The sequence below is a fragment of the Gymnogyps californianus genome, chromosome 2 (genome assembly GCF_018139145.2).
Source record: "Gymnogyps californianus isolate 813 chromosome 2, ASM1813914v2, whole genome shotgun sequence".
In the NCBI taxonomy this organism is placed as follows: domain Eukaryota; kingdom Metazoa; phylum Chordata; class Aves; order Accipitriformes; family Cathartidae; genus Gymnogyps; species Gymnogyps californianus.
In genome coordinates this window covers 164,873,922-164,899,097 of record NC_059472.1, presented here as the reverse complement: position 1 = coordinate 164,899,097, position 25,176 = coordinate 164,873,922, and the positions used below count along the sequence as shown (strand labels likewise).

Below are 25,176 nucleotides of genomic sequence, written 5' to 3'. Positions count from 1 at the left end.
GAAGGATCTCTGAAGAGGAAATCAGCGCTCTCTTCATTCAAGTTATCGAGCCTCATGCCAAAGGAGAAAGGTATTGCTATTGCATAAGTCATCAGTTAGTTTTATCATGGAGTATCACTAATGAATATGACAGTGCTATGTGAGGCCAGTTTCTAAGGATGGATCTGCAATGATTGTCTTGAGATCACCTGGACCAACTCATGCAATATGAGCCAGCCTCCTCTGTTTACATCATAACTACGTCCTTGCTAAAACTGTCTTCTCTTGGCATTGCTTGCAAATTGCAGCCATTCTAGGAAGCCATTGCAAAGGAATAAAATCTATGTGTAAGCTAGAAAGAGAATAAATGGAGTATCTGAGGGTGGGATGGCAGAAGCAGGGAACTGTGAATTCCTACGCTCCAGTCCTGCATGCATGCGTAAGGGCCAGACATGCTGCTGTAGAGCTATGAAATGAAAAATGGTGGGGCAGCCCCAAACGGCGTGTCAGCAAAGCTGAACTTGCTTTTTGCCCAAGCAAGTTTCCCCTTGACTCTAGCAGGAGCATCTTCTGAGGTCAGGTTAATGCCCCAGTATTCAGCAGAGCCCAGTCAAGCACTGGGAAGGGCAGGTGTGTGAGGCTAGCAGTTCATGGGCACTGCGGAGAAAAAACCCTGGAGAAACACAGAAGAAAATCTGAGCTCCACCTTTCCCATGGAGACAGCAGCAGATTCGATGCTCTATGTTTTTTTTCCTCCTTCCATATCCATCTTTTATCTCTTCTCTCTTCTTGTGTTGTCTTGATCTGATCCCCTCCTCCTTAAAATGCCATCATTTAGTTTTTCCCCCACATTTAAGCTAGGCCAGAAGAAAACTCTTGCTGTGATATGCTCTCTCTCTCCTCCAAGCTGTACCAGCAGGGCTGGGCAATGCAGATGTTCCCCATGGATCTTCCAAGATTCATTTGGATTATCATGTATGAGCAGTCACACTGCGTCCATGGGGCTGAACAGGGCTCCTGCACCTGTGTGCCCAATGCCCAGGGGATTCTCCAACCGGTGGTCAAAGGAATGCCAGAGCATGAACCAGAAATGTTCTTGAATCAATTAAAAATGCTTTCTGATGTCCTGCGTGCACTTATTTTCCACACAGCCCTCCTGGCCACTCTGAATCGCTGCTTTTCCTCTTCTTTGCAGCACCCTCGTTCGTTGAGGAGCTCATCGATCAGGCTGCTGCTGTCGGACAGTGCGTGACGCTGTCGTGCCGGACGGCGGCTCACTCCTCCCTGCACATCGACTGGTTCAGAGGTGACATTGGCATCCTTCCAGGGAGTCCCTGACCTCTGGGACAGGGTTGCAGGGAGGGTTTTAGACTACCCTGGTATAAATTTGCAGGGTACTTATCTCTCCTATCTTCTCCTTTTCAGATGGGATACCTGTCCACAGCAGCAGCCGGATCCTCATCTCAGCCACGCTCAAAAATTTCCAGCTGCTAACTATTCTCTCTGTCAGCGCTGATGATTTCGGTATTTATACCTGTGTGGCCACAAACTCCCTGGGCTCAGCATCCACCTCTTGCTTCGTAAGAAAAGCAGGTAAGAGAAGAAGTAGCTACAGAAGTCGGTATTACAAGTACTTCTGCCCAAAAATGTGACCTGTAAATACCTGTGAGGTGACATTTCTGCAGAGAGGTTCAGAGGACAATCTCTCCCTTGCCTGCTCTAGTCCACAGCCACAGCCCTAGCTGTCTGGTAGCGTGGCACATTTTGCAGGGTTCATTCCCTCTTCTTCACTCTTTATTCTCTCTCCTGGATGCAGAGCCACTCCAGTAACCATGTGGTTCTAGAACCAGACTTCAAAATCTTAATACTGAGTTTAAATTAGGCATGGTTAAATTGCTGTTCCACTAGGGGTGTGTGTGTATATATATATATATATAAAAAATATACATTTTTTTATATATATAAAAAAGAATATCTGTAACTGAGAAATGCCGGGTGTAGAGGTATGTATCACAGCAGCGCTATTGCTAACGGTCACTGGTTTTTGTGCCTCCTCTCGACAGAGGTTCCTCCCAGCCCTCCACCCCCTGACATCGTGGACGTCTACGAGGATGGAGTGCAGGTGGTCTGGAAACCTGTGGAAACCAACACCCCCGTCCATTACACTGTCCAGTGCAAAAGCGAAGGTAAAGTGGAGCGCTGCCCTTAGGCCTTGGCAGGGAACATCTTGATTTGTACGATCCTCACCAGCTGGATATTTTATTTTTATTGAGAAACAGCCTGATTTTAGCTCCCTAGTTTAGAGTTAGGAATGAAATTCATACAGCCATCATTTAGTCATCTAAAAGTTAGATGTTGTGCTGGCTAAATCAGCCTGGAATGCGCATACTCATACAAAGACTTTGCTAAAGCGTGAATCAAACGAGGTCACATGGAAGCTGTGACCAAAAAGTGAACACCTACAGAAGAATATGCATGGCTGGTGCCAGATACGCAGCCCTGAGCAATCCTCTCAAATTACAGTTCTGACAACATTATACACTAATAATGCCCAGCAACAACGATCAACAGACAATATCATCCTATACCCAGGCTTTCTGTACAGCCTGCGGAGAAAGATGGGCTATCAAAAAGGCAATGCATCCTATGCTAAACAGCCTTGCTCTCTTTTTCCATTGATTATGCAGGAAGCTTAGGGCAAACACCCAGGACAAGATGACAAAAGTTTGGCAAAACTGCATCATCGCTTTGATGTTCTCTTCCAAGGCTTGGTCCAAAGCCTGATGAAAGTCAGTGGATGTTTTCTTGTTGAATTCCACGAACTTTGAATCAAATCCCCAAGCCTGTTCCGTCTCTCTTGGGTCTGCTTTTGCTGTTATTATTACGAATGGTATGTCTGATAGTAATTTCTACTGCAGTCACACATACACAGCCCTTTGGATTCAACTGCTCCGTGGTCCTTCTTTTAATTCTCCGAACATACATGCACTCCTTTCTGGATTAGCATGAGCATGGGCAGCAGCTTTCTGCCTTTTCACTCTGGAGCTGGTGTCAGTCACTTTTCCTCCAACACATTTTTCTTTATTGTTATTCCTTTTGACAGAACTGTAGGCGAGACTTTGGGAAGGATACAAATGCAAGTTGTTCCAATCAGGAAGAAAAACAGGAAACAGCATCTGCAATCTTCCATTGCATTCTGTGTATTTGGCAGGAACATGCAAAGTCCTGCTTTCCTGAACACAGGAGGATTAAGATAATCAGAAAAAAACTCCTTGTTTTATCCATTACTTGACAGTAGGCTTTTGCACGCTGCTTCTGCAGACACTTTTCTCCATTTCTACGCTGTATTTGTTCCTTCTTACACATGCACACACCCTAATTCAACAAGTACCCAGTAAAGTCATTGATACCTTTGTTTTGGGTGGCGAATTACTGGTTGTCCTATGGTTTGAGGCTCTCTACCAGTGTTTATTTAAATGAAAGGATGGGTTTAATCTCAGGCAGTCTCAGGGAGCTGAGTTCAGCCTTGAGCACAGCAGCAAAGGCAGAGTATGGGACACACCATCATGTGAAATGAGTGATCATTAAATGTTTGCTGGTGATTTTCTACTTCACACCTTAGTCCCATGAATAATGAGTCCAGAACATACCTACAATTTCAGTTCCCTGAGAAATCATCAGCGTTTCATAAAAGCTGAGTAAACCTGCCCAAGTTTCAAACACTGGGTTTGCCAGGAGGGTGTTAGTGGATAGTTCTGTCCTGAAATCCTGCACCTCATGGTTTCAATTGGATTCAAGACACGGCCAAAGGGAAAAAAGACGGTGATCTTGCTTTTGTTTGGAGTTCTTGATGTATATTTGCACTATAGATTGGTGGCATGAATTAGATAAGCAGAAACTATACAGGAAAGTTTCACCATCTCTCTGGAACAATATTGCCACATCTTGGACTGATTAGATATAAAACAGCTGATTTCAGAAAAGATGAGTTTGGCACATGTACAGCAAGCGGCACCAAGCATGGAAGTTGGCCATACCAAGTCAGTTTTTCCTTCACTCTATGAGATTCCACTGTTTCTCCATATTCCCAGCACATAAGTAAAGTTGATGAAAAAAAAAAACCAAGAAAACCCCAAAACTCAAAAAAAAAAAACCAAACCCAACCACCCCTGGTATGACCATCTTAAATGAGTCCTAATCTCTTTTCTGTCTTTCCTTGGTTAAGACGGGGAGTGGACGACTCTTGCTTCTGACATCGCTGACTGCTGCTACTATGCCAAAAATCTCTCCAAGGGGTTTATCTACTGCTTCAGGATAGCCTGCACCAGTAAAGCAGGAATGGGCCCTTACAGCAACCCATCTGCCAAAGTGAAAATCACTGGGAAGGATCAAATGGGTAAGATCAAATGCCAAGAAAGCATTGTGTTTTTCCTGCATCAAAACAATCGCACCCTTTTGGATGCGGGTCCAGAAGTCAAGAGCAAGTGAATCAAGACTAATTCCACTTGGCTCAGGGTGGTTTAGGGCTTCCTCCTCTTTGGCCTTCTGATTTAACAGTAAATTATTTCCTAATTCTGGACACAGTTAGGGGAATATGTGTAAATATATAACAAATAAATAATAAAATAATATGTAAATATAAATAATACGTAAATATATATAAAAATATAATAATAAAATAAAAATCTGGAAACTGTAGATTACCCACTGAAGACACACTCATTTTTTGATGTGAGATCATGAGGAAACAGGTTTGGGACAATCAATATGTTACTGCAGGCATTGATCTGTTGGTATAGATCTGCCACTGGTGAAAGCCCTGACCTGCTCTTTGTTATGGACTCAGTCCTAAGTTCAGTAGTTAATTTATGTGTTCTGGTGTTTGCTACTGGGAATTATCGCCCTGCTGTGGTGCATTCTTCAGCTGTATTTTGTCTCTGAAGTCAAGAAAGCTTGATTTACTATTTTTTTCACCTGTTTGAATACTTTGTACTATTCACATGTTTTTAAAATGAAGAAATCCATAACCCCACAGCAAATATATCCTTGCAGCAAAAGAAGTACCTTTCTGCCAAGAAGTGGAAGGATGGTCTAACTGGAATTTCCTTGCAGTGGAGACGATTATTCTGTAAAAATCAGTTCACAGAGATATTTTTAACTCACCCTAAATCCTCTGCTTTCCCTTGGCCCAGGATTCATTAACATATCTCAATGTGCTCAGCATTTCCAAGCAGATGCTTTAATGTGTCAAGGGATGCTTTAATATTTCAGGGAGCACTCGGACACAACCACATGCCAGAACCAGAGCAACAAGTTTCAGCTGCTGCCCTGAAATATCCAACTAAAAGAAGTTTTTAATTCTTTGTCAGTGTGTTACCATGCCCTAATGATTTGTTATGTGAGAAGATGAGAACCAGTGGCTGAGATGTTTGATATCATAGCACACAACATACAGTCCGCCTCATAGTCTAGAGCAGTCACACCAGGGAACGACGGGGTGGACAGTCCAGAATCTGTTGGATTCAAATAGCATTGGGTGCCACAGCTGGGAGACAACCTGCAGACTTGTCTGGAGAAAGCTCTGCTGTCGCCTTTGTCGTTGTTCATAGATAGCGGAGGGTGGCTCAGAGAGGCTCCAGTTTCCAGACAGAGGTGTTTTCCCATGTAATCCCTGTCGCTTTTTCTCTGCAGAGCTTCATGCTGCAATGCAGAACTTCCCATCAGCTGCTACTGAAGAAGAGAGCGAAATAATCGCACCATCCGAGCCTTTCCCAACCTACCAGACCTACGCCTTCCAAACAGAGATCAAAAGGTAATGAATCCAACTGAGCACTCAACCAGCCAGAGGGAACTGCCGCATGTGGCTGGAGTTTAGAAAAGTCACTTTTATAAACGCATTGCTCACCTAGTGTCACGGTGTTTTGTTGAAAACACCTCCACAGCAATACATATAAACCTGAGATCGTTGGCTGAGCAATCTTCATCTTGGTTTGGTAGGATTCAGGTGTGGATTTTCTGGGAGAGCAAAAGGGTCTGTGCTGGGCACCAGGACAGCCCCTCAGTATATTGTGAAGTGAGCCCAGGGCTAACAACGGCTCCTCTCCTTGCTGCATCAACCTCTGCAGCTACCAGTTTCAGACATGGGGTTGACGTCTGAAAGACTCAGCTTTCTCTACCTAGAAGATAGGCACCAACTTCTGTTGCCAACAGGGAGTAGTTCTCTTGCTCAAGACAGGATGAGCCACCTTCTCTCTCTCCAAAGGCGTTAAGCTCTCACTCCTGCAATTTAAAGTGACTGTACAATTTAGAGACACAGGAGGATGTGCAAACTCTGACAATAGATGCAGTAAATCCACATTGGGCATGGATGAAAAACACAGCATGGGATCCTGGTGGTTTTAAAGAACAGAAGCTCCTGGCTCTTCCAGGTGTAGCAGAGAAGCTTAACTTGCCTTTGTGTTCCTTTGTACCAGGGGGCGTTTCAGCATCGTCCGACAGTGCAGGGAAAAAGTAAGCGGCAAGACTTTAGCTGCTAAAATTATCCCTTACTGGCAAGAGGACAAGCAGACTGTGCTCCTGGAGTACCAAGTCCTGAGGAAGCTTCATCACACAAACATAGCTCAGCTGAAGGGAGCCTACGTCAGCCCACGGCACTTAGTGTTGATCCAGGAGATGTGCGTGGGACCAGAGCTGCTCCACTCTTTGGCATTACGGTAATAACAAGTGAAGGGAAGGGTTTTCCAGTCAGGGCTGATGTAGGGAGCAAAACACCTATTGCTTTCCCCTGACAAACTGGATCATCTCTCTCCGTCTGTTCCAGTGTGCTGTCACTGCACATGGGATTTGTGATGCGTTTGTTCTGCAACTTCTTGTGACATTAAAAAATTACTTAAGTTCCTGTCGTGGTTTAACCCCAGCCAGCAGCTAAGCACCACGCAGCCGCTCCCCTCTCCCGCTCCCAGTGGGACGGGGAGGAGGATCGGGAAGAAAAGTAAAACTCGTGGGCTGAGATAAGAGCAGTTTAATAACTAAAGTAAAATGAAATATAATACTAACAATAATAATAATAAAAGTATAACAATAATAATTGTAATGAAAAGGAATATAACAAAAAAAGAGATAAATAAAACCCAAGAAAAGACAAGTGATGCACAATGCAATTGCTCACCACCCACTGACCGATGCCCAGCAGCGATCCGCCCCTCCCGGCCAACTCCCCCCGTTTATATACTGGGCATGACGTTCCATGGTATGGAATACCCCTTTGGCTAGTTCAGGTCAGCTGCCCCGGCTCTGCTCCCTCCCAGCTTCTTGCACACCTGCTTGCTGGCAGAGCATGGGAAACTGAAAAGTCCTTGGCTTAAGATAAGCGCTACTTAGCAACAACTAAAACATCAGCGTGTTATCAACATCATTCTCACACTAAATCCCAAACACACTGTACAAGCTACTAAGAAGAAAATTAACTCTATCCCAGCCAGAACCAGGACAGTTCCCTACAAGGTTGGGGTAGGGGACAATTCAGGGCCACCTAGTTGAGATGTTGAAAGCAGTTTACAGTAGTTGATATGAAACCCCCTCTCCCATTACAAGGAGATTACTGTGGCTCAGGAAACCTCATTTCTCCTCCACGTTGTTTCTCACAATGGCAGAAAATGGATCTGCTGAAATCCTTTGTTTAAAGGAGAGGGAATGGTGGGCATCAAACCCGCATTTTGATTTCTGCACAACCACTTTTTCTGACATGCAGCTCTACAACCTCCTGAACTTCTTGCATCTGTAAACCTGACTCACAGTATGGACCGGCCTCTCCATATACAATAGATTGGCTACATGAATAGAGTTGTTTCTTCTTGACTCTCAAGGGCCTCATGGGATTAGACATCCAGGGGAGGATGACAGTGGGTATAGAACGGCGCTCTTGGACATGCACATAGGACACCTCTGGTTTCTATTCCCTTTCTTCTACCAGGACATCGTACTCAGAAGTGGAGGTCCGAGATTACCTGTGGCAGATCCTCAGTGCCATTGAGTACCTCCACGCACACAACATCCTGCACTTGGATCTCAGGTCTGAAAACATGATCATCACTGAGCCCAACCTGCTGAAACTCCTGGATTTTGGCAACGCACAGTTCTACACACAAGGCAAAGTTATTACCATGGACAAGTGCACGGACTATGTTGAAACCATGGGTGAGTACAGAGTTCAGTCACAGCGACCTTGGCCTTGTATGCAATCTGTGGTAAACAGAAAGACAGATAGAGCCGTTGGTCAAGGCAGCAGTTGGCCCCAGCAAGCAAAGTCTCCCAGGTGCTGCCCTCCAGTAACAGTGTGAGTTTGTGGGAACAGCTAGGGGTGACAGCCGTCCCACTTGCAGACCACAGAGGACAAAGCCAGAGGTCACGGCCAACACCGCTCTGGCTGGCATCCACGTGTCATTAACATTACTGCTATTTGGCCTGATGTTCTCAAGGCTTCATTGCAGTCATCACCCATGAGCATGTCTTACCTCAACCAGCTCCCTGTACTAGAAGCTTTTTCCTCTTCACTCTTAGGAAGGTAGCAAAGCATAAAAGTACCCACTGCTTTTGTGCTGGTCTCAGTGCATTGGAGGGGAGCTTGGCTCACACCAGTTTGCTTTTCTAGCTCCAGAACTGCTGACAGAGCAAGGAGCCCTCCCACAGACTGACATCTGGTCCGTCGGAATCACAGCCTTCATCATGTAAGTCTGTCTGTCATACCCTGCCCTACGAGCGGATTTAAAAGTGCCATTTCAGAGTCATCAACCAGGGGAGATGCATCGACTCAGAGAGTTAACCTCAGTTGGGCCCCCTCTCCTTGGCAATGCCGCAGAAGGCTGTGTGATGGAGGGTATAGAGCTGGCTGCACCATGCAAGGATGCCCAGTCCCAGCAATATCTCCACGTAGAGTAAGGAGGCTGTTTTATAACACAGCAGCTGCTGGTGTTTCTCATTCACCTCATCTGAAAAGCCCCAACTTTCCCAAGAAAATTAAAATTACATCAAGTGGAAAAGCAGCCAAAGTCATGAAACCTGCTGAAGAACAGTGGCCTTTGAGGTTTTGTTTTCCCACATGGTATTTCTGTGCATCGTCGTGACCCTCCTCTCACTGCTGGGTGGGAATTCCTGGGAGGAGCATCTTGAGCGATGTCCTTCATGCTGATCAATTCTCTTCTTTTGGGGCAGGTTGAGTGCCAACTACCCCGTCACCTCCGACGTAGCCTGCGAGTTTCTGAGAATGACCAGGAAGGGTAAAGTGAAGCTCACGCGGTGCTACGCGGGTCTCTCCGGGGGAGCGGTGTCCTTTCTCCAGAGCACGCTGTGTGCAAACCCCTGGTAAGATGGTGTCTGCTCTCCCAACAGCACACTTGGTGCAGATCCTGGCTATTGCCCCTTCTTTCTCTCCATTTGCAAGGAGCCTCCTCACCCAGTACAGGTGCCCAACTGACCTTCTCACCTCTGCCTGTTCTAGGGGAAGGCCATCAGCCTCGGAGTGCCTTCAGAGCCCGTGGCTCCAGGAGACAGGTTTGGACAACAGACAGCAAGCACTGGTTACCTTCCCCACCACCAAACTGAGGAATTTCCTCACCGAACGGGAAAAGAAAAGGGGCCTGCTGTGCTCCAAGTATGGCCTCATGATTGCACAATGATGTGGATGCGGCGACAGACATGAATTGTCTCCCTCTCCCCTTCTGCACTTAGTGTTTGGTACCAAATAGTCCTGCCAAGTTGCTGTGCATCAGCTGAGCTGGGGTAACTGCTCTCCGTGAATGCGATTTAGCATAACTGAGAAAATGAACCCATATTATGTGCATTGCCACAAGGAAAAACAGAAATATAGACCTAACATGGCTCAGCTGACTAACAGTAACTTGACAGTATGTGTGTCACTTGGCTGCACCCTTCCTGGAATAACTAGGAGGGATTTGTGTAGCCCTTTCTGAATGAGACTAGCTACCAGCCCCAAGCAGCTTTGCAAATCCTTCCCTGAGGTCAGAAAGACCCCATGCATGCAAATGCTGGGCACTGACTTCTGCCCCTGGCCTCAGGATGTGATAACCAGACACGCTTTCAGATGTTACTGCACTGCTCATCCCACAGTGACCACCACAGCAAGGTCTGAGCGACCGGTGGGTTTCTCAACTGCCTCCAATCCAAAAGAATCCGATGACCAGTTATGAAGGGAAAGTAGGGAAGAGTGAAGCACTTTTTAGGGGCTAATATTAGACAGCAATGTATCTTCAGACTTTGGATGTAGAGATCCAACTAGATAAAGCCCTGAAAAACCTGGCCTAAGCCGACAGCTGACCTTGCTTTGAGCAGAAGGTTGGTCTAGAGACCTCCTGAGCTCCCTCCCAATCCGTCTTGTCCTGTGATCCTGTGTCTTTGCCAAGTGCCAGACGCAAGGCTAGAGTGGTGGGACTCTGCTAGCATCCATCGGCAGCCAGGCTCAGCATGTCGCTTACCTGGCCAAGTTCTCCACCGTCCCCATGGGCCTGACCCAAGATCAAGCACAGGGCTAGAGGAGGGCTTTTCTAGCTGTGGAGCAACAAGAGGCTGCAAAGGAAGGAAGGGTGTGCTACGTGTGTGACAGTGGTACCACAGAGAAGATTTTAACCACGGCTTTTCATACTCTGTGAGGAAACTCCTTCCTGCCCAAGTCACAAGAAACAAGCAGAGACAGTCCCCGTGAAAGCAGCCTTGTAGCTCGACTCTCTAGCACAAAGTGTGTATGGGAGGGTAACAGCAATGGGGCTTTCCAGTAACTGATAAATTGCACATCCTACTCCTGCAAGAGGCCATAGCTTGCTTAGCTTTGAGAAGAGTGACTGTTCTCCCTGAGGCCCAAGTGACCCTCCGTATGCCACTCCACTTGGGCAGCCCAGCTCCCGCTCTCTTAGAGCCCAGTCCACTGCTCAGTGAGCTGTGTGGCTCTATGGAGGGTCACCAGCTCTCCATGGGCACCTGCACTGTCATGTCTGCAGAGCTGACCAAGCTCCTCAAAGGTTTCAAGGTTTGAAAATACCACAAAACTTGTTTTTTGGGGCATGTATTTGAAGTCTCCCATTAGACCTAGATGACAGAGTTACCCATCACATAGGATCTTACAGTAACCCCTCACCTGTCTGAGTGTATCTGCATCAATTATCTTAAAAAGGTGTTAAAGAACAAACATACAGAAACAACTCTTGAAGAAACCAAGCTGTGACTTGGTGCACGGGCATCTCTGGGAAAGATGTGCCCTATGGCCAGGATGCTGGCACACGAAGCATTTAGTTGTAGGGCTTTCCCCACAAGCGGGGCTAAAACGGGCTTGTGCGGAAAGCCTTTTCTGAGCCCACCCAAGCTGTCAGGTGGTGGTGTGGGTGCTTCATTGCAGCCTCGCTTTGCTCCCCATCAAAAACGCTCCCCCATTCTGCCCCGCTTCACTGCGTTTGTATCCGTGCGTCCTGCCTGCCACAGGGTATTTCTGCATACGCTGTGACTTGTGGGAATAACTTGGCCACCAGACAGTAAAGGCAGCAAACACAATGGTGACCGTGACCTCGTGACATGCAGATGTTGTACCACTAAGAGACTTTGCCACTTTGAAGCCAGGCTGCTCTTCTCTGGGGAGTGCACAGGCACATCTACCACGAGATGTGGCAGCAGTGTCACCGGCAAATGCTGTGTGTTTTAATTCTTAAAAAAAATCCTGAACTTTCATGTTCCTCTTTCTCCTTCAAAATCTGCTTTCCTTTGCAATGGATGGTGTTAGCTCTGTCATTGCTTTGTACTCGTAACCTCAGTGTTCCTTTGAGTTTCTCTGAAGTGAATGACGTATCTATTGGTGCCGCTGAGTTTCTTTGTTTTTCCTTACAAGCAGCAGTAAGCGGAGGCTTTCTCAGAGCTGTATCCAGCTGTGTTAAGAGGAACGAGAACGGGAAGACAGTTCCTAATGCATTATAGTTTAATACTAGAAGTGATGCTGTTTAACCAGGAGTGGTCTTTTCCAACACGTTTAACCCATATTGTTCCAAACCTGAAGCGTGCAGCATCATGACTCCTTTGCTTGCACGGCATGCAGAGCAGGAATTGTAACTGAGAGCAGAGGAGCCTTCACTGTGCTGTGGAGAGCAGACATTGACTCAATAGATTGTAAAGCTTTGAACGTCAAAGTAATATTGTCTTCACTATGCACTACAGAAGAGAAAAACAAGGTTTTAGGGCCAGACTCCATGCTCAGTTCTCTTGGGGGATAGAGGAGTTACACGAGACAGACACTGCCATGAGGTCTGCCCCCAATAAACTTTTCAAGACCCTGGATTCCTTCCAATTTAACTTCTTTTACAAATCCAATAAGGTTTCTATTGGCAGAGGCTAGTTCTTTGCTCTTGCTGGTACACTTTGGGATGGAAAGCTCAGTGCCAGGGGACAACCCATTTAAGCATAAAACTTAACTGCAGATTAATTCATTTGGAGGTTTCACACTCTTCCGTATATGACTCAAAGGAAGTGATTTATTTTTCTTTTTTTTGCTTGTCAACTGCATGCATTTGAGCATGTCTGAAGTCTTTTATAGACTGTTTGGTTAAATAAACCATTCTGACAAGGAAGCAAAGCCAGATTTTTCTGCTGAATCATTGTCCTTTTTTTTTTATATCCCTTTCCCACGCCCAGTCCATGTTTGTGCAGCACCCGTCCCTCACCCCTCAACTCTGACCTGGGGTCCCGACGAGTGATAACCACAAATAATATACACGGTGCATTGGCAGTGAACAACCTTCATGCAAACCATCCACACAAAAAATCCTCTCGCTAGAGCCTTGGAGTGAGGACATCACTTGGCCAGGATGTCACTATGGCTCTGACCTGCCCAGCTATCCCAAGGCATTCCTCGGCATGGATTGGAGCTTGCAAAGAGCAAACCATTGGCCAGAATGTGGGAAGAGCTCCAGCTTAATTCTTGGTAGCAGAGCAAAGAAATGAACCCACGGGCAACAAAAAAGAGGTGAGAGCCATAGAGGGAACATGGAAGTCATGAAAAGGTGTTGGAATTGTTAATGGGAATATTACCTGTCACAGTCAAGCCTTGTGCAGTTACAGGTAGTTTTTGTTTTCCTTGGATCTGCCACAGCTGCTTCATAGTTTCTGCCTGAATTTCCACACCGCAAGGTCTGGGCTAATGCCCAGTCTGGCAATGCGGGATAGTTTGGCCTCGACATGCAGTTAGAACATAAACCTGTCCTTTGCAGAACAAAGCAGAATCTGGCTTTGATTTTTGGACACACGTCAAAATGTTTGAGTTTCATTCCTCGGTCATACATAATCTCTGAAGTCCAAGGTTAGCATCAGCATTAAAATCAATCCTCTGCACAGGTAAGGCTGTGATTCAACTTCTGTAAGGACTGATGTTGTCAGAGCCCTAATTATTGAAGGAAAAAAAAGCAAAGCAGAGCTTGTAGAGCAAAGTTTTATCCTGCATTGGATCCAGCGGATAAAAGAGAGATGTTTGGGGGCTCATAAGGTTGCAGTGGCTGTAGCCCGTAAGGGACTGAGCTTGTTTTCTCATGACCCACTTTGGTTTTCTAGCCCTTTCCCATCACCCCATCCCATTCCTTATAGCCTCCTTGGGCCTTTGCAGAGGATGGGGTCTCAATTTGGAGGGGGGGTGGCACTTTCCAACAGGCATCGTCTGGGAACGCCATCGGCCCATGGGGCTCGAGGAGAAGGTGGAGGACCATCAAGATGCTAGGAGTTTACCCCTCACCAAGGCTCAGGCACTGCACCCCAGGCAGCCATCCCCTCGCGGGAGGGCAGACCTGTTCCCAGCCAGCAGGCAGAGTCCAAAATTTCTGGCCTGGTGCAATGATTTGGGTTAAAGCAGGGAGCTGGTTTGGTGCCGCGGGAGATCCTGGCTCAGCTGTACGTACCCACGCTCCAGCTGCGTTACAGTCAGTGGGATGAATCCAGACACACACACACAGAGACAGCTTTCTTCATCCTCAGAAACTGTACACAAGATACCAGGCTTGAATGCACAACCTCCTGCAGCCCTGGAAAGGCAGGTTGACCACATGCACTCCTAACTCACATAGATACATGAAAACGGGATAAGTTATTAGTGATGTTTGCGACTCCTTTCTCCTCCCACTCATGTGGTAAATGAGATTGGCAAGATCTGTCCTTTTCTTAAACGTGAAATGGGAAGGAGCTCTTGGTATGTCCTTGTTCAGTACCTCCCACCTCTGCTCCCTTTGGGGATCTCATCAGATACAAGAAGGGGACTACAGACAAGACAATTTGAAAACCCCGAGGAAATTCTTACATCTCTGGAGAGGATATTTGTTGTTCTCTGACCTTTCAGGGGTTTACTACAAGCCGATGCCATGCCGCCAATGGTACTTCATGCAGAAAATAAATGTGTTGTTAAGGAGCTGATAAAAAAATAATGCAGTCCGAATGCTGGCGTGCAGCCGGGCTCACCCCCAGGCTCCCAGGCCACTTCACTTATTTGCCAGCTCATCTGGCCTGAACTTTGCTTGCACATCCGCTCGCACACTAGTGCCGGCTGCCGGCACCACGGACACATGGGCCCTCTGACTCGTGGTCTTGAATTTAAGGAAAGGTATTTAATAAGACAATAGGACAGACTGTGCTGATCAGGTGCAGGGTGTGACCAGACAAGTGTATGGACCAGCCACCTATTTACACACAACCAGCCCTTTTTATCCCCTTACCCTTCTATTTTCCTCCCCAAATGACCTAAACCCCTCCTTTTTCCCACCTTTGGTTCCTCCCCTAAACATCCCACCGTAAGACCTGTGCAACCCCAAGATGCTCTTCCCCTGCACGCCATAAGATGTCCCCCTTCCCTTGATGGCAATCCCTCAGTCCAGATGGTGACCCAGAGAGCTGCTCCCAATGACACATCTCAGTGGGTCTCATGCCCGGACCATGGGGCTGATGGCTCCACTGGGACAGTCCTGGGAGGGACCTGGACAAAATACTCATTCCTTGGAATTCCTTAATTTGGGTTCCCACCTGCCAATATGTCCCTGTGATCCTCTGGGCTTGTGCAGATGGGCTTTTGATGGGCTGATGGCCTCCATGATGGGGCTGGGAGTAGCCTGGCAGGGTACTGTTTGTCTCTCTGTGCTCCTTTGTGGACGTGCAGATGAGCTTTTGTCACATAACCCAACACCACAATAACCGGAGACGCAGAGCAGCGATACATGTGCAGGAGGTAAAGAGAAAAGCCACGACAACCGTTAAGCAAATAAGATCATATTAGTGCTGGCGCTGCACGGGTCTGATAACCATGGGACCACACCATTTATTTCACAGATAACATCAGAACAAAAAGGCAACAAGGACTTCCCAAATTAAAAGCGTAGCCGGTATCTGAACCGAACGTCACGAACAGGCTGCATCGTCCCGTATCCCCAGCGGCTGACGTCTATCGCTGGGATCTCCTCTTCTCCATTGACCAGCTCCAGGTCATAGTGACTCAGCATCAAGAACACAAACAGTTTCATTTCAGTGGCAGCGAAGAACCGCCCGGGACAAATGGATACTCCTGCCCCCCACGGCATGTTGAAGTATTTCAGCCTCTTCCCATTTTTGTAGAAAACTTTCTTGGTACCGTCTGGGTTTACAAAGCGGTCGTACTTAAATTCGTGAGGCTTGGGGTGAATTTCTGGGTTCATCTGCACAGAGATGTGCGGGAACAGAGCCACCCTGTCTCCTTTGCGGAGAGTGTACTCTGTCCCGCTGCTCGTCTTAAGGCTGGTGTCCTGGAGGACAGCTCTGACCAGTATTGGGGCTGTAACCAGCCTCAGGGTCTCCTCCAGAGCACCATCCAGAAGAGGAGTCTGGTTTAACATGTCTCTAGTGATGTTAATTGGTGGGCTCCCTGGTTTCGCTTCCTGGCCGCTCTCCCTTGAGACTTTATCTACCTCATCCTTCACAGCCTTCATAGCTTCTGGATGTTTCATTAGATACAAGAGGAGCCAGAAGGCAGTTGGGCCCGTGTTGCCTTGGGATGCCCAGAGGAGCATAAACATGAAACGATCCCGCATGTACTCAGGGACACCATTTTTTGCCAGAAGCTGGTCTTGATCACTTATCCACCCACTGATATTGTCCTTCTGCCAGGTCTTCCTCACGGACAGCATGCTCCAGAAGAGCCTCTTCAGCCGTTCAGCTTCTGTTTTGTCCTTGGGAGGCAATATAGCATAGGCCAGGCGAGGGAAGAGGCGGTCGTACTTCCGAAACTCGTGGAACAGCTGGTTGGAGTGGATGCGATCTTGCTCATTAGCTTTCTCCTTGTTATCCGCCCCTTGGTATGGTTCAGTGCCATACAGAGCCAGGTACCCAGCTCTGAAGACGATGTTGTAGCAGTACTGGAAGAGGCTATCCTCTTGCCACACTCGCTTCTCCTCTCCTGAGCTCAGATTGAAAAGCATCAGCTTCCGAAAGTTCTCCATGGTAGCTTGTGTCATGACAGTGAGTCCGTCTCCCATCAGATGCTTTGTGCTCGATGCATGTATTATGCTATGGGTGGCTTCGACGGGCTTATAGCCAAAAATCTGCAGGACCAGTTTAGATGCAAAAGTCCTAAAGTCTAGTTTAGATCGTGATTCCTTCACGATGGCTCCAAAGCAGAAGGGGTCCATCACAAAGGTGAAGTAATAGCCTCCGATCAGCACCGTGAAAATATCCCCGTGTTTCCTCTGCATCCTTTTTAGAAACTCTGAACTGTCCTGCCTGAAATCCAGCACGTAACCCAGCCAGGGAATGGTACCTTTGTCCAGAGGCGGCTCATCGGGTCTCCGTCTCCGAAACGCGCCCAGGAGGTAGAGCCCACCGAGCAGCAATGCTAGCAAGGTACAGAGGAGAATCACCCAGAGCACCATGAGAGCTCTGTGCCCGTCCAGGAGCTTGGACTAGAGCTAGGTTGGGGCAGGAACGTGCTTTTTATTCCCATCCAGCAGCTGATATGCAGACGCACAGCTGACAGCCTCTGTCCCCATTGGCAGCAAGTGTTTGCCTTTCCTCTGTGGAGCGCTCCAGTGTGTACTTCTCACTTGATGAACAGAGAGATTTTTAAGGTGGAAGGTACGTTGTAAGCAAGTTGGAGTTACTGGGTCGCTGTGTAAGAAGGCGGATGGGTTTTGGCGTGTGCTCTGCAGCAGCTTAAGCAAATTCCCTTTTCTAGGCTGCGTGGAGCCCAGTGTTTGAAAATGAGGGTTCAGAGGATTTCACTCAGTGATTTCTGCCTTTAAGACCAAACTACATACATGTGCTGCAGGATGAAAAAATGAGAGGAAGAGTGGATGTTGGAAATGCTACTGGAAATGAGCTCAGGACCAAGGGAAGGGGGTTACAACTGAGCTAATTTGGTCTCAAAAGCCAAGAGAAGGAAAGGTCTCCAATGTTTTGATGTTCTCCAATGCACAATGTCCCCTAAGTGCTTTGCCAATGAACAGTGTTAACCCATACGAGGGCAAAGCAAAGCAGGTCTGCTTCCCCCACAAGTGATGAGGGCTTGAATCAGTTGTATTTGCTTTGCACCAGATGAGTCCGGAGCCTGCAAATGGCCAAGCCCACCTCCTGGCTGGAGAGCAGCAGCACTCAGATGGACGACAGCACTTTCTTCTGCGCCGATGCATGCACACCCGATGCTCGGCAGCTACAAATCAGTCGTGTCCCCTCCAGCCAGCGGAGCACCCCCGACCCTCTGCCCTCCTGCTCCCACCTCTGTACCTGCCAGTTTCACCCATTTTCCCTTCTGCTTCTCGATCTCTCCTGCTCCCCACTCTCCGGATGGAGTTCGGGGACGATGCCAGGGATGCCGTGCCCCATCCGGCACTATGCCTCTGGTTGCTGCCACCCTGATCTATGCAGCCAGTCACCGCAGCCTCTGCCCCAGCCGCTGGCGCCTGGGCCTCACAGCACCCTCACGTAGGACAGAGAGTGACATTATATGGAAAGAGAGTAAAGAAAAAGTATTTAATAAGGCAATAGGACAGACTGCCATGAGCAGGCACAGGGCACGCTACTTACACACAACCGGCCCCTTTTACACCCCCACCTTTGCCTTTCCCCTGAGCAGCCCATCATAAGTTTTGCGCAGTCCCACGAGCCCTCCTCCTCTGTATGGAATCACAATCTTCACCTTAGTTTTTGCTTCCCAGCTGCTCTCCCCTTCCACGTTCCCTCCCAGTGACCTGACCCAGGGAGTGAAGGCCACATCATAGTATCAGCTAAATAATTAGTCTGGCTTTTTGTTTTCTAAGGAAAGCTCCCAGCTTTACCATTTCGGAAACACGCTGTAGCAATGTTGGCAAGAAAAATAACAGCAGTGAAAACAAATCCACCTTTCTAGATCAACTGAAAGCCCTTCTTGGTCTAGTAACCTTGTCTAGCAATAAAATTAAGGTGATGAGTGCTTTCTCTTTAATTGTTAATTTTATTTGTACAATTCCAGGCAACTCCCATGCTCAATAGGTTTCCAGGCTGGAAAGGGTGCATTTAAGGTTCAAGAGTATTTGAGGCGAATAGTACCTTTAAATAAAGGTCAGCAAACTAATAACTTTTCAACTTCAAAGCTACACTGGGTAATAAGGATTGGCTAACAGCTATCTGTGCTCTTCTGTTCAAGGCCATGCTCTCACTCTGTGGTGTTGAAAAGCCAATATTTATGTTAAAGACGGTATCCATAGATCTTTTTTATCTTGTCAAAACAGATCTTTGGGAAGGCAAATACCTCCACCACTGTTCTGCTGAGTCCGTTTTTTTTCTCTTTCTCACTGGTCGTTACTGGTTTGAACTTTGTTGCTGATCGAACTGATCTCAAATCAGTTGATGATTGAACGGATCTCTCACCAAAGACACAGTTTCCTGCTCAGCAGACCTGAGTGTGGCACAGCTCATCGTAACGGAGAAACCCATCATTGTCAGACAACTCAGTTTAAAGGTGCCTAATTCCTCCCGTTGTCTCTCCTGGTAGACAAAGGGATGAGCCCGGTTGAACACATCTACCTGGCAGATGGCAAAAGCCAGGAGAAGCAAAGCCACCCCCGAGGCTGGGCTTCTGGCCACCCGTGTCTCGCCTGATGGATGAGCGTGGCAAATCCATTCCCCAGCCCACACCATGAGCTGGAGGGATAATGGGATCGCTCTCCTCCATCAGACCCTTTTGGGATCTATGGGGGAGAAGTTCTGCACAAGTTTCAATTTGCATTTTTAAGGGCCCAACATCTAGATAAGCTGCTCTTTCATCCACTAATGCCTCACATACTCTGGACAGGAGCTGGACTTCTTCCACAAGCATAAACTCATGGCAATCCTTTTATAATAATTCCAGTTACAACAGAAACAAATCCCACGCATATTTTTCCAATCTCAACGTGGAAAATCCTCATCTCGATGCTGGCGCCAGGATGAAATATCTGGTTACGCAGTGCTGTGGGCTCACACCAACTCCATCGCATGGCCAGGACCAGTAAAATACAGCATAGAGGGCATACACGTAACGTAAATAATGTAAATACTTATCATGCATTTGTGATACTCAACATTTCTATCTCAGCTGTGTATCTGCTGCAAGACTGGCTTGTCTCTGAGGGCTGGATGTCAAAGAAAGCACATCTCCTGAAAATGGCCTGAGGGATCTTCCATAAATATAACCTGAATCGTTTTTCCACAAAAGCATAGAGCAAGGGGTTGAGACAGCAGTGGACAAAGGACAAACTTTCCGTGATCTGCATGGCATAGTCCAATTGCCTACTGCTTTCACAGCTCCTGATCACACCGACATCTTGCAGGGAGTGAAGGATGAGGACAATGTTGTAGGGGGACCACAGGACAAAGAAGACACTCACCAGAGTAAAGACTAAGCAGAGTGCTCTCCTTGAGCGAGGCATCTGAGACATGGTGAGCACACATGCTATGCGGGAATAGCAGAACATCATGAAGAGGAAGGGAAAAAGGAAACCCAGGATGTTTTGAATGACCCGAAAGACAACTTTCCAAAATAAGTGTTTCTGGCCATAATCATGGGAGCACATGATGGCTTTGTTGTGGATTTGCCTTGTGCTGGTGAAGAGGCCATCAGGAATGGAGAGAAGTATGGAAAGGACCCATACCACCAACACGAGGATGGACTTCCTCCGTGTCATGGAGCTGCGAGGAGAGCAAGCATGAACTACCTGCAGATACATGTCCAGATTCACACAGCTCACAAAAAAGATACCACTGTAGAAATTCACAGTGTACATGGCATTTAAGACCGGGCACAATATATCCCAGGTCACCCCCTGAGAAATGTACAGAGCCCAAAAAGGAAGGGTTAGTAGCAATAAGAAGTCTGAAACCACCAGGTTCAGCAGATACACCTCAGTCATCTTCTTTTTCTTCTTGATGTACATAATGAGGACAATAAACAGGAGGACATTCCCGGCCAACCCGACCAGGAAGATGACAGTGTAAAAAGATGGCAAGAATACTCTGCTGAAGGAGAGTACCTCTTCTTTCGTGCAGAGGCCATACTGCATGTAATCCTCCTCATCCAAGTACTCGTACGGGTAGTCACTCGAATTGGCAGCACCCAGCAAGGTGGCAGCGGTTGTTGTTGCCACCTTTGAAGTTGTGTTTGACAAGCGGCTGCCTAGGAGCAAAAGACAAGTGAAGGGGATCAAAATGTTGTTCCAATCCACAGGGGAAAGGCAAATATCACATCACGGAGGGTTTTCCTCTAGTTCATAGGTTTAAATTTCTGCCACCTTCTGATAAATATTTTGTGTCCTGCACTCCTTGGCCTTTGCCTATGGCATGGGGACAGCTGTCTACACATACATACAAAAAAAAATTCTGGTTTCCTTAGTCTAACACATTAAAACTTGAAAGTAAACGAGCACGGTCTCCTCTGACATAACTCACCACTTCCTCCTGACACCACTACAAGCTTTTGAGGAAGTTTTTGCTCTAAATTACGGGAAATTCACCACCGCGTCTCACTGTGAGCTGCTTTAGATTCACTCGGGTCGCTACTGAGAAAGCGGCATCTCAATTCTCTGTGAAGCAGAACCTGCCACCAGCACTTTTATGTTGGTGGGGCTGCTCCCAGAGGTGAAATGCTGAACATCTCACTGCTCCCAGTAGGACACTGACCCCTCTCCGTGCCAATTCTACGACACCAAGCCATGGATTTTTGTAAAAGGTATTAGTAAGTGGAAAATATAGAATCATAGAATCAACCATAGAATCATAGAACGGTTTGGGTTGGAAGGGTCCTTAAAGATCATCTAGTTCCTACCCCCATGCCATGGGCAAGGACACCTTCCGCTAGACCAGGTTGCTCAAAGCCTCATCCAAGGTAAGGACATGTAGGCACCAGAATCAACTCCTGAATCAAGGTTAGAAGCAGAGGTAGAGATTTAGCTGGAAGGATGTTGCTGGAGTCGATTCTGCATGAGACGAGGCATGGGTTAAAACTTTGCTGACTGAGAAGGGCAAGGGCTGTGCGGTCAGCTGCTCCCCAGGACTGCAGAGTGGCATCAGTGTTTACACAGCTGCAGTCCAGATTTCAGGAAATGATGAGTGATTTGGAAAGCTGCCTACTTCTGGAGCCTGATTTTCAGAAAAAAAAACCCCACACAAGAACACTACAAGGGTTTTATCTTCCGAAAGCCACCCAAACTGGGCAGCGGCTGTCACTGAAGAGCCCATCTCCCACACTGGGAGATGGGATCTGCCTGAGCCATCTCCCGTCGGTACCATGAAGGCTAATGTGGGTTTTAAAAATCAAGACTAATCTCCAGGCTCTGACAGCAAAGCAGGGCTGTCACAGGGAAAAAACTGTGCACACTCCTAAAACTCACCATTTTTCAGCCATGGCCAAAGCTGCCCTCCTTTCCTCTGGGGCTCATGTTCCCAGCTATCCCAAAACAGGCATGGCTGTGTAGTTCCCTCCCTTGCTCTCTTCTAGGACACGTTTCTCCCATTGCCCAAGAGACCTGCAGCCACCGAGTAATGAGAAAATGAAGCTGTTGGTCCCCGGTTGTGCTCCGCATCCCAAGGAGGACATACTCCACGGTGGCTCTGCAACTTCTAGGCACAGCTCCCTCCCCACAAACACCCCGTGAAAGGGGAGCCCCTCCACCCCAAGTGGGTTAAGCAAAGCACCCAAGGCTTGGAGTGGGGTGCTGAGGATGCCTGTGGGTGTGCAGCTGTAAGGGGTGAAGCTGTGAACATACCTGTTGCGGTCCCATGTCTAAAAAGGCTTAAATACCATTTCCAGGCAGTTCCAGGCAGCTGAAAATAAAAGAAAATTTGGTTTGGGCTGGATTGAAATGTTTTCTTGCTGTCTCACAGTTCTTTGGTGAGTGCTGCAGGGCACTTCAGACAGAGCAGCCATGGAGAGCAGAGATCTGCCACGGGAGAGCACCAGAAAAAAGACTTTTCTGGGAATGAGCTTTTTTTTTTTCTGTTTCATATTTTGGAGGAAATTCATCCTTAGCCATATACAGTTCTGACTGTACACCTTCGAGAAGAAACCAAAGCTGCCCACCCTTCCGACTGCAGCAACACCCAGCGAGACTCCTAACCACCTTCCCCCCCACACACCCTCTGCACCCACATCAGGAGAAGCCATCCCCAAAATTTTGATTTCTGGGTCTCTTCCAGCCCACCGAGATGCCTTTTCTCCTTTTGCTGCGTCTTCCCCCCTCCATATCACACTGGCACTGACATCCGCATCCCCACCCCGTAGCTCATAGCGGAGAACTGACAAATGCAACGTGGGCTGAGCTCAGAAATTAATCCCAAAGCTGCTGAAGCACCAGCACTTACGAGCTGGCTAACTTTTAAGAAGAAAAGAGAACCTCTCCAAGTTTCTCGTGCAGCTTTGTCTACAAGAAAGAAGCAGAAAATGCACTTACAGGAGCTTTTTCTCCTGTTCCCATCCTGCCGGAGGCTTGAATCAGGCTTTTAGGAGCCTCTTTTACTTACGTAAGAGCATGGGCAGGAAATGTGGGCTTGGCGTGACCTCTGTGGTTTTGTTTCGCCTTTCCTGGTGTTGATCAGTGGGTGACTGATCAACAGCGGGGAGGAATCGTCTCCGCACCTTGTCCGAGCACGTGTCCCTCTCTAATGTCTACAACTGGCACCTACACCCAGAGCTGGGCTTTGCCACTTGAGATATCCATCAGGACCGCAGTGCCTTCTGCCACAGGGACCCAGCACCCCTCCTTCAGAAATACAACCTGCTCTTGTATAGCTCAAGTCAGGCACCGTGCTAGGGACGGGCAGAGCCGCTGGGATTGAGGACCCACGTCAGCACAACATGAAGATCGCTGGTTGATCTCGCGCACCCCAGCATGCACAGGCTGGGTGGCAAGACAACCCACAAAATAGTCTGAAGTAGTTTTTTCTGGGATGTGCCGGACCAGGGTCACCCAGACAAGCACAGAGACCAGCCACTTGCTTAAAGATAACCAGTTCCTTTTGCCCTTCTTCTCTCCATTTTTCCATGCACGCTTTTCCCCCGTCCACTTTGATCCTTCCCTTTTCTCCACCCCATCTCCTCCCAAACAAGCAATCTGTCCCTAATTTCTTTTTCCCTGTTGATTCTGGGTTTGCTGCATCCCAACCCCAGATGTGGCAACAAGCTCCCTCTTGTGATTTTGTTTTCTAGAAGCTTTAATTAGTGGAAAAATCTGCCGTTGCCTGACAGATGGATATTAAGATGATGTCCACCCTGCCCACCTCCCAGCTCCCCCAGGCAGGATTGGACCTGTGTGGTCCTTGCACTGAGAGGCTCCCGGGGCTGAGACCTCAGTGTAGAAATCTGTATTTTTTCCAGGAAATCTGAATAAGCCACATGCTACTTGGATGCTGCAGGATCCTCATCCCCTGTAAGAGCAGAAACGGCTACCGGCAGGGACACAGCCGGGGCCAGCGGGTGCTGGCAGCTCCGTGGGGGATGATCACATGTCTTTGCAGGCAGCTGCAAAGCCTTGCAAGTTGTACTGGAATAAAGAGCTTATTGCCGCAGTTGAACATGTAAACAGAGATCGACCACAGCAGAGATGTGCCAGGCTCCTGGCACTGCCACAGGGATGTTTTGGGGACAGCTTCATGGCACAGGCCTTCGCTTGCCTGTCAAAGGTGTCTCTGATAGAGTGCTTTATTGGAGAGGTTTTAGAGCATCACTGTTGGTGAGTTTCCCATCATCTCACCACCAAACAGGGCCACGGGGGACACCCTGACCATGCCAAGGCCATCCCCCGTACCAACCCTGGTGTGCTTTATAAACCCCGGTGCGCTTTATAAACCCCAAACTGCCCTGGTAAAAACAGGAGAACAGAGCAGCAGCAATGGCCACAGCTCCGCATCCAACCTGCCCCGTGGTAGGTGGATTCGCAGAGAGAAATACGTTATTTTTACCCATTTCCATGTTTGCCACCATCAGCTGGTGTACACGTGAGCCTGCATGTAAAAGATATCCTATAACAAATATATATGGGCAACATACACATTAGCAGAGAGCAAGAAGCAGCTTGCAAAGCCGAGGCGCCAGGCACGCACACAGGGACGCTACAGGTGACAGCAGTTTCATTAGCTCAGCAATTAAAATGAAATAAGTTTTTGTTTTTAATTGAGTTTCTCCCCTGAAGCACATATTGTGCAGAGCTGCAGGGAATTAAATGTGCCTCTGAGAGTCACTGGAGAAAGTAGCCTTCACTGTAATTTATTGCAAGATTTTAACTCAATTTGGGAGCTGGTAATTGCATAGATTTTTTTCTTCCTCCTTTCAGACTCTGCAGAGTCCTAATGGCTTTGGCAATTAAACTAACCAGATTACCGGTAATGGGAAGCGCATTTAGAGAGATACAGCGGTACTAACAAAACAGTTATCTGAGCCACTTTCTTTTAGGCTGCCGAAAATGCTGCATGTCAGTGGCGGAGTGGCCCTGCAGGAGCAGCAGCTCTGCTTCCCCCCGTGCTCGGAGATGGGGAGTCACGAACACTGCACCGGAGCACTGCAAAACTGGGCAGGGTTTTTGGAGAAAAGGACTTTTCTTTGCTGTTTTGCTCTGACGAGCTGCCCCCGGGTTTAGGGGAGGGTTTTAGGCATCTTCAGGATCCCAGGGGATTTTTCCTCCTGCTCCAGAGTATCATTCGCTT

General features: G+C 47.8%; 3 protein-coding genes across 3 annotated transcripts in view; 1 reads left to right on the top strand and 2 right to left on the bottom strand.

The window, feature by feature from the left end:
- OBSCN (obscurin, cytoskeletal calmodulin and titin-interacting RhoGEF) overlaps positions 1-12,610 on the top strand; it is a 190,277-nt gene extending 177,667 nt beyond the window's left edge. The window contains exons 98-108 of the mRNA XM_050890946.1: positions 5-70; positions 1,175-1,285; positions 1,405-1,572; positions 2,043-2,165; positions 4,205-4,375; positions 5,704-5,791; positions 6,453-6,692; positions 7,952-8,175; positions 8,630-8,705; positions 9,190-9,339; positions 9,476-12,610. Of these exons, the coding sequence (XP_050746903.1) occupies positions 5-70; positions 1,175-1,285; positions 1,405-1,572; positions 2,043-2,165; positions 4,205-4,375; positions 5,704-5,791; positions 6,453-6,692; positions 7,952-8,175; positions 8,630-8,705; positions 9,190-9,339; positions 9,476-9,653 (1,595 nt within the window). The 3' untranslated portion in view covers positions 9,654-12,610. The remainder of the gene's footprint in view (positions 1-4; positions 71-1,174; positions 1,286-1,404; positions 1,573-2,042; positions 2,166-4,204; positions 4,376-5,703; positions 5,792-6,452; positions 6,693-7,951; positions 8,176-8,629; positions 8,706-9,189; positions 9,340-9,475) is intronic.
- A 2,758-nt stretch (positions 12,611-15,368) lies between these two features.
- On the bottom strand, positions 15,369-16,916 carry LOC127013785 (5-beta-cholestane-3-alpha,7-alpha-diol 12-alpha-hydroxylase). The gene has a single exon (XM_050892804.1). It carries the CDS (start codon positions 16,899-16,901, stop codon positions 15,369-15,371), a length of 1,533 nt encoding a protein of 510 aa, XP_050748761.1. The 5' UTR covers positions 16,902-16,916.
- Positions 16,917-18,477: 1,561 nt separating this feature from the next.
- On the bottom strand, positions 18,478-22,952 carry ACKR2 (atypical chemokine receptor 2). Its single transcript, XM_050892493.1, has 3 exons — positions 22,929-22,952; positions 22,245-22,302; positions 18,478-20,656 (listed from the first exon to the last, which is right to left on the bottom strand). Exons 1-3 carry the CDS (start codon positions 22,950-22,952, stop codon positions 19,545-19,547), a joined length of 1,194 nt encoding a protein of 397 aa, XP_050748450.1. The 3' UTR covers positions 18,478-19,544.
- Positions 22,953-25,176: the final 2,224 nt, after the last annotated feature.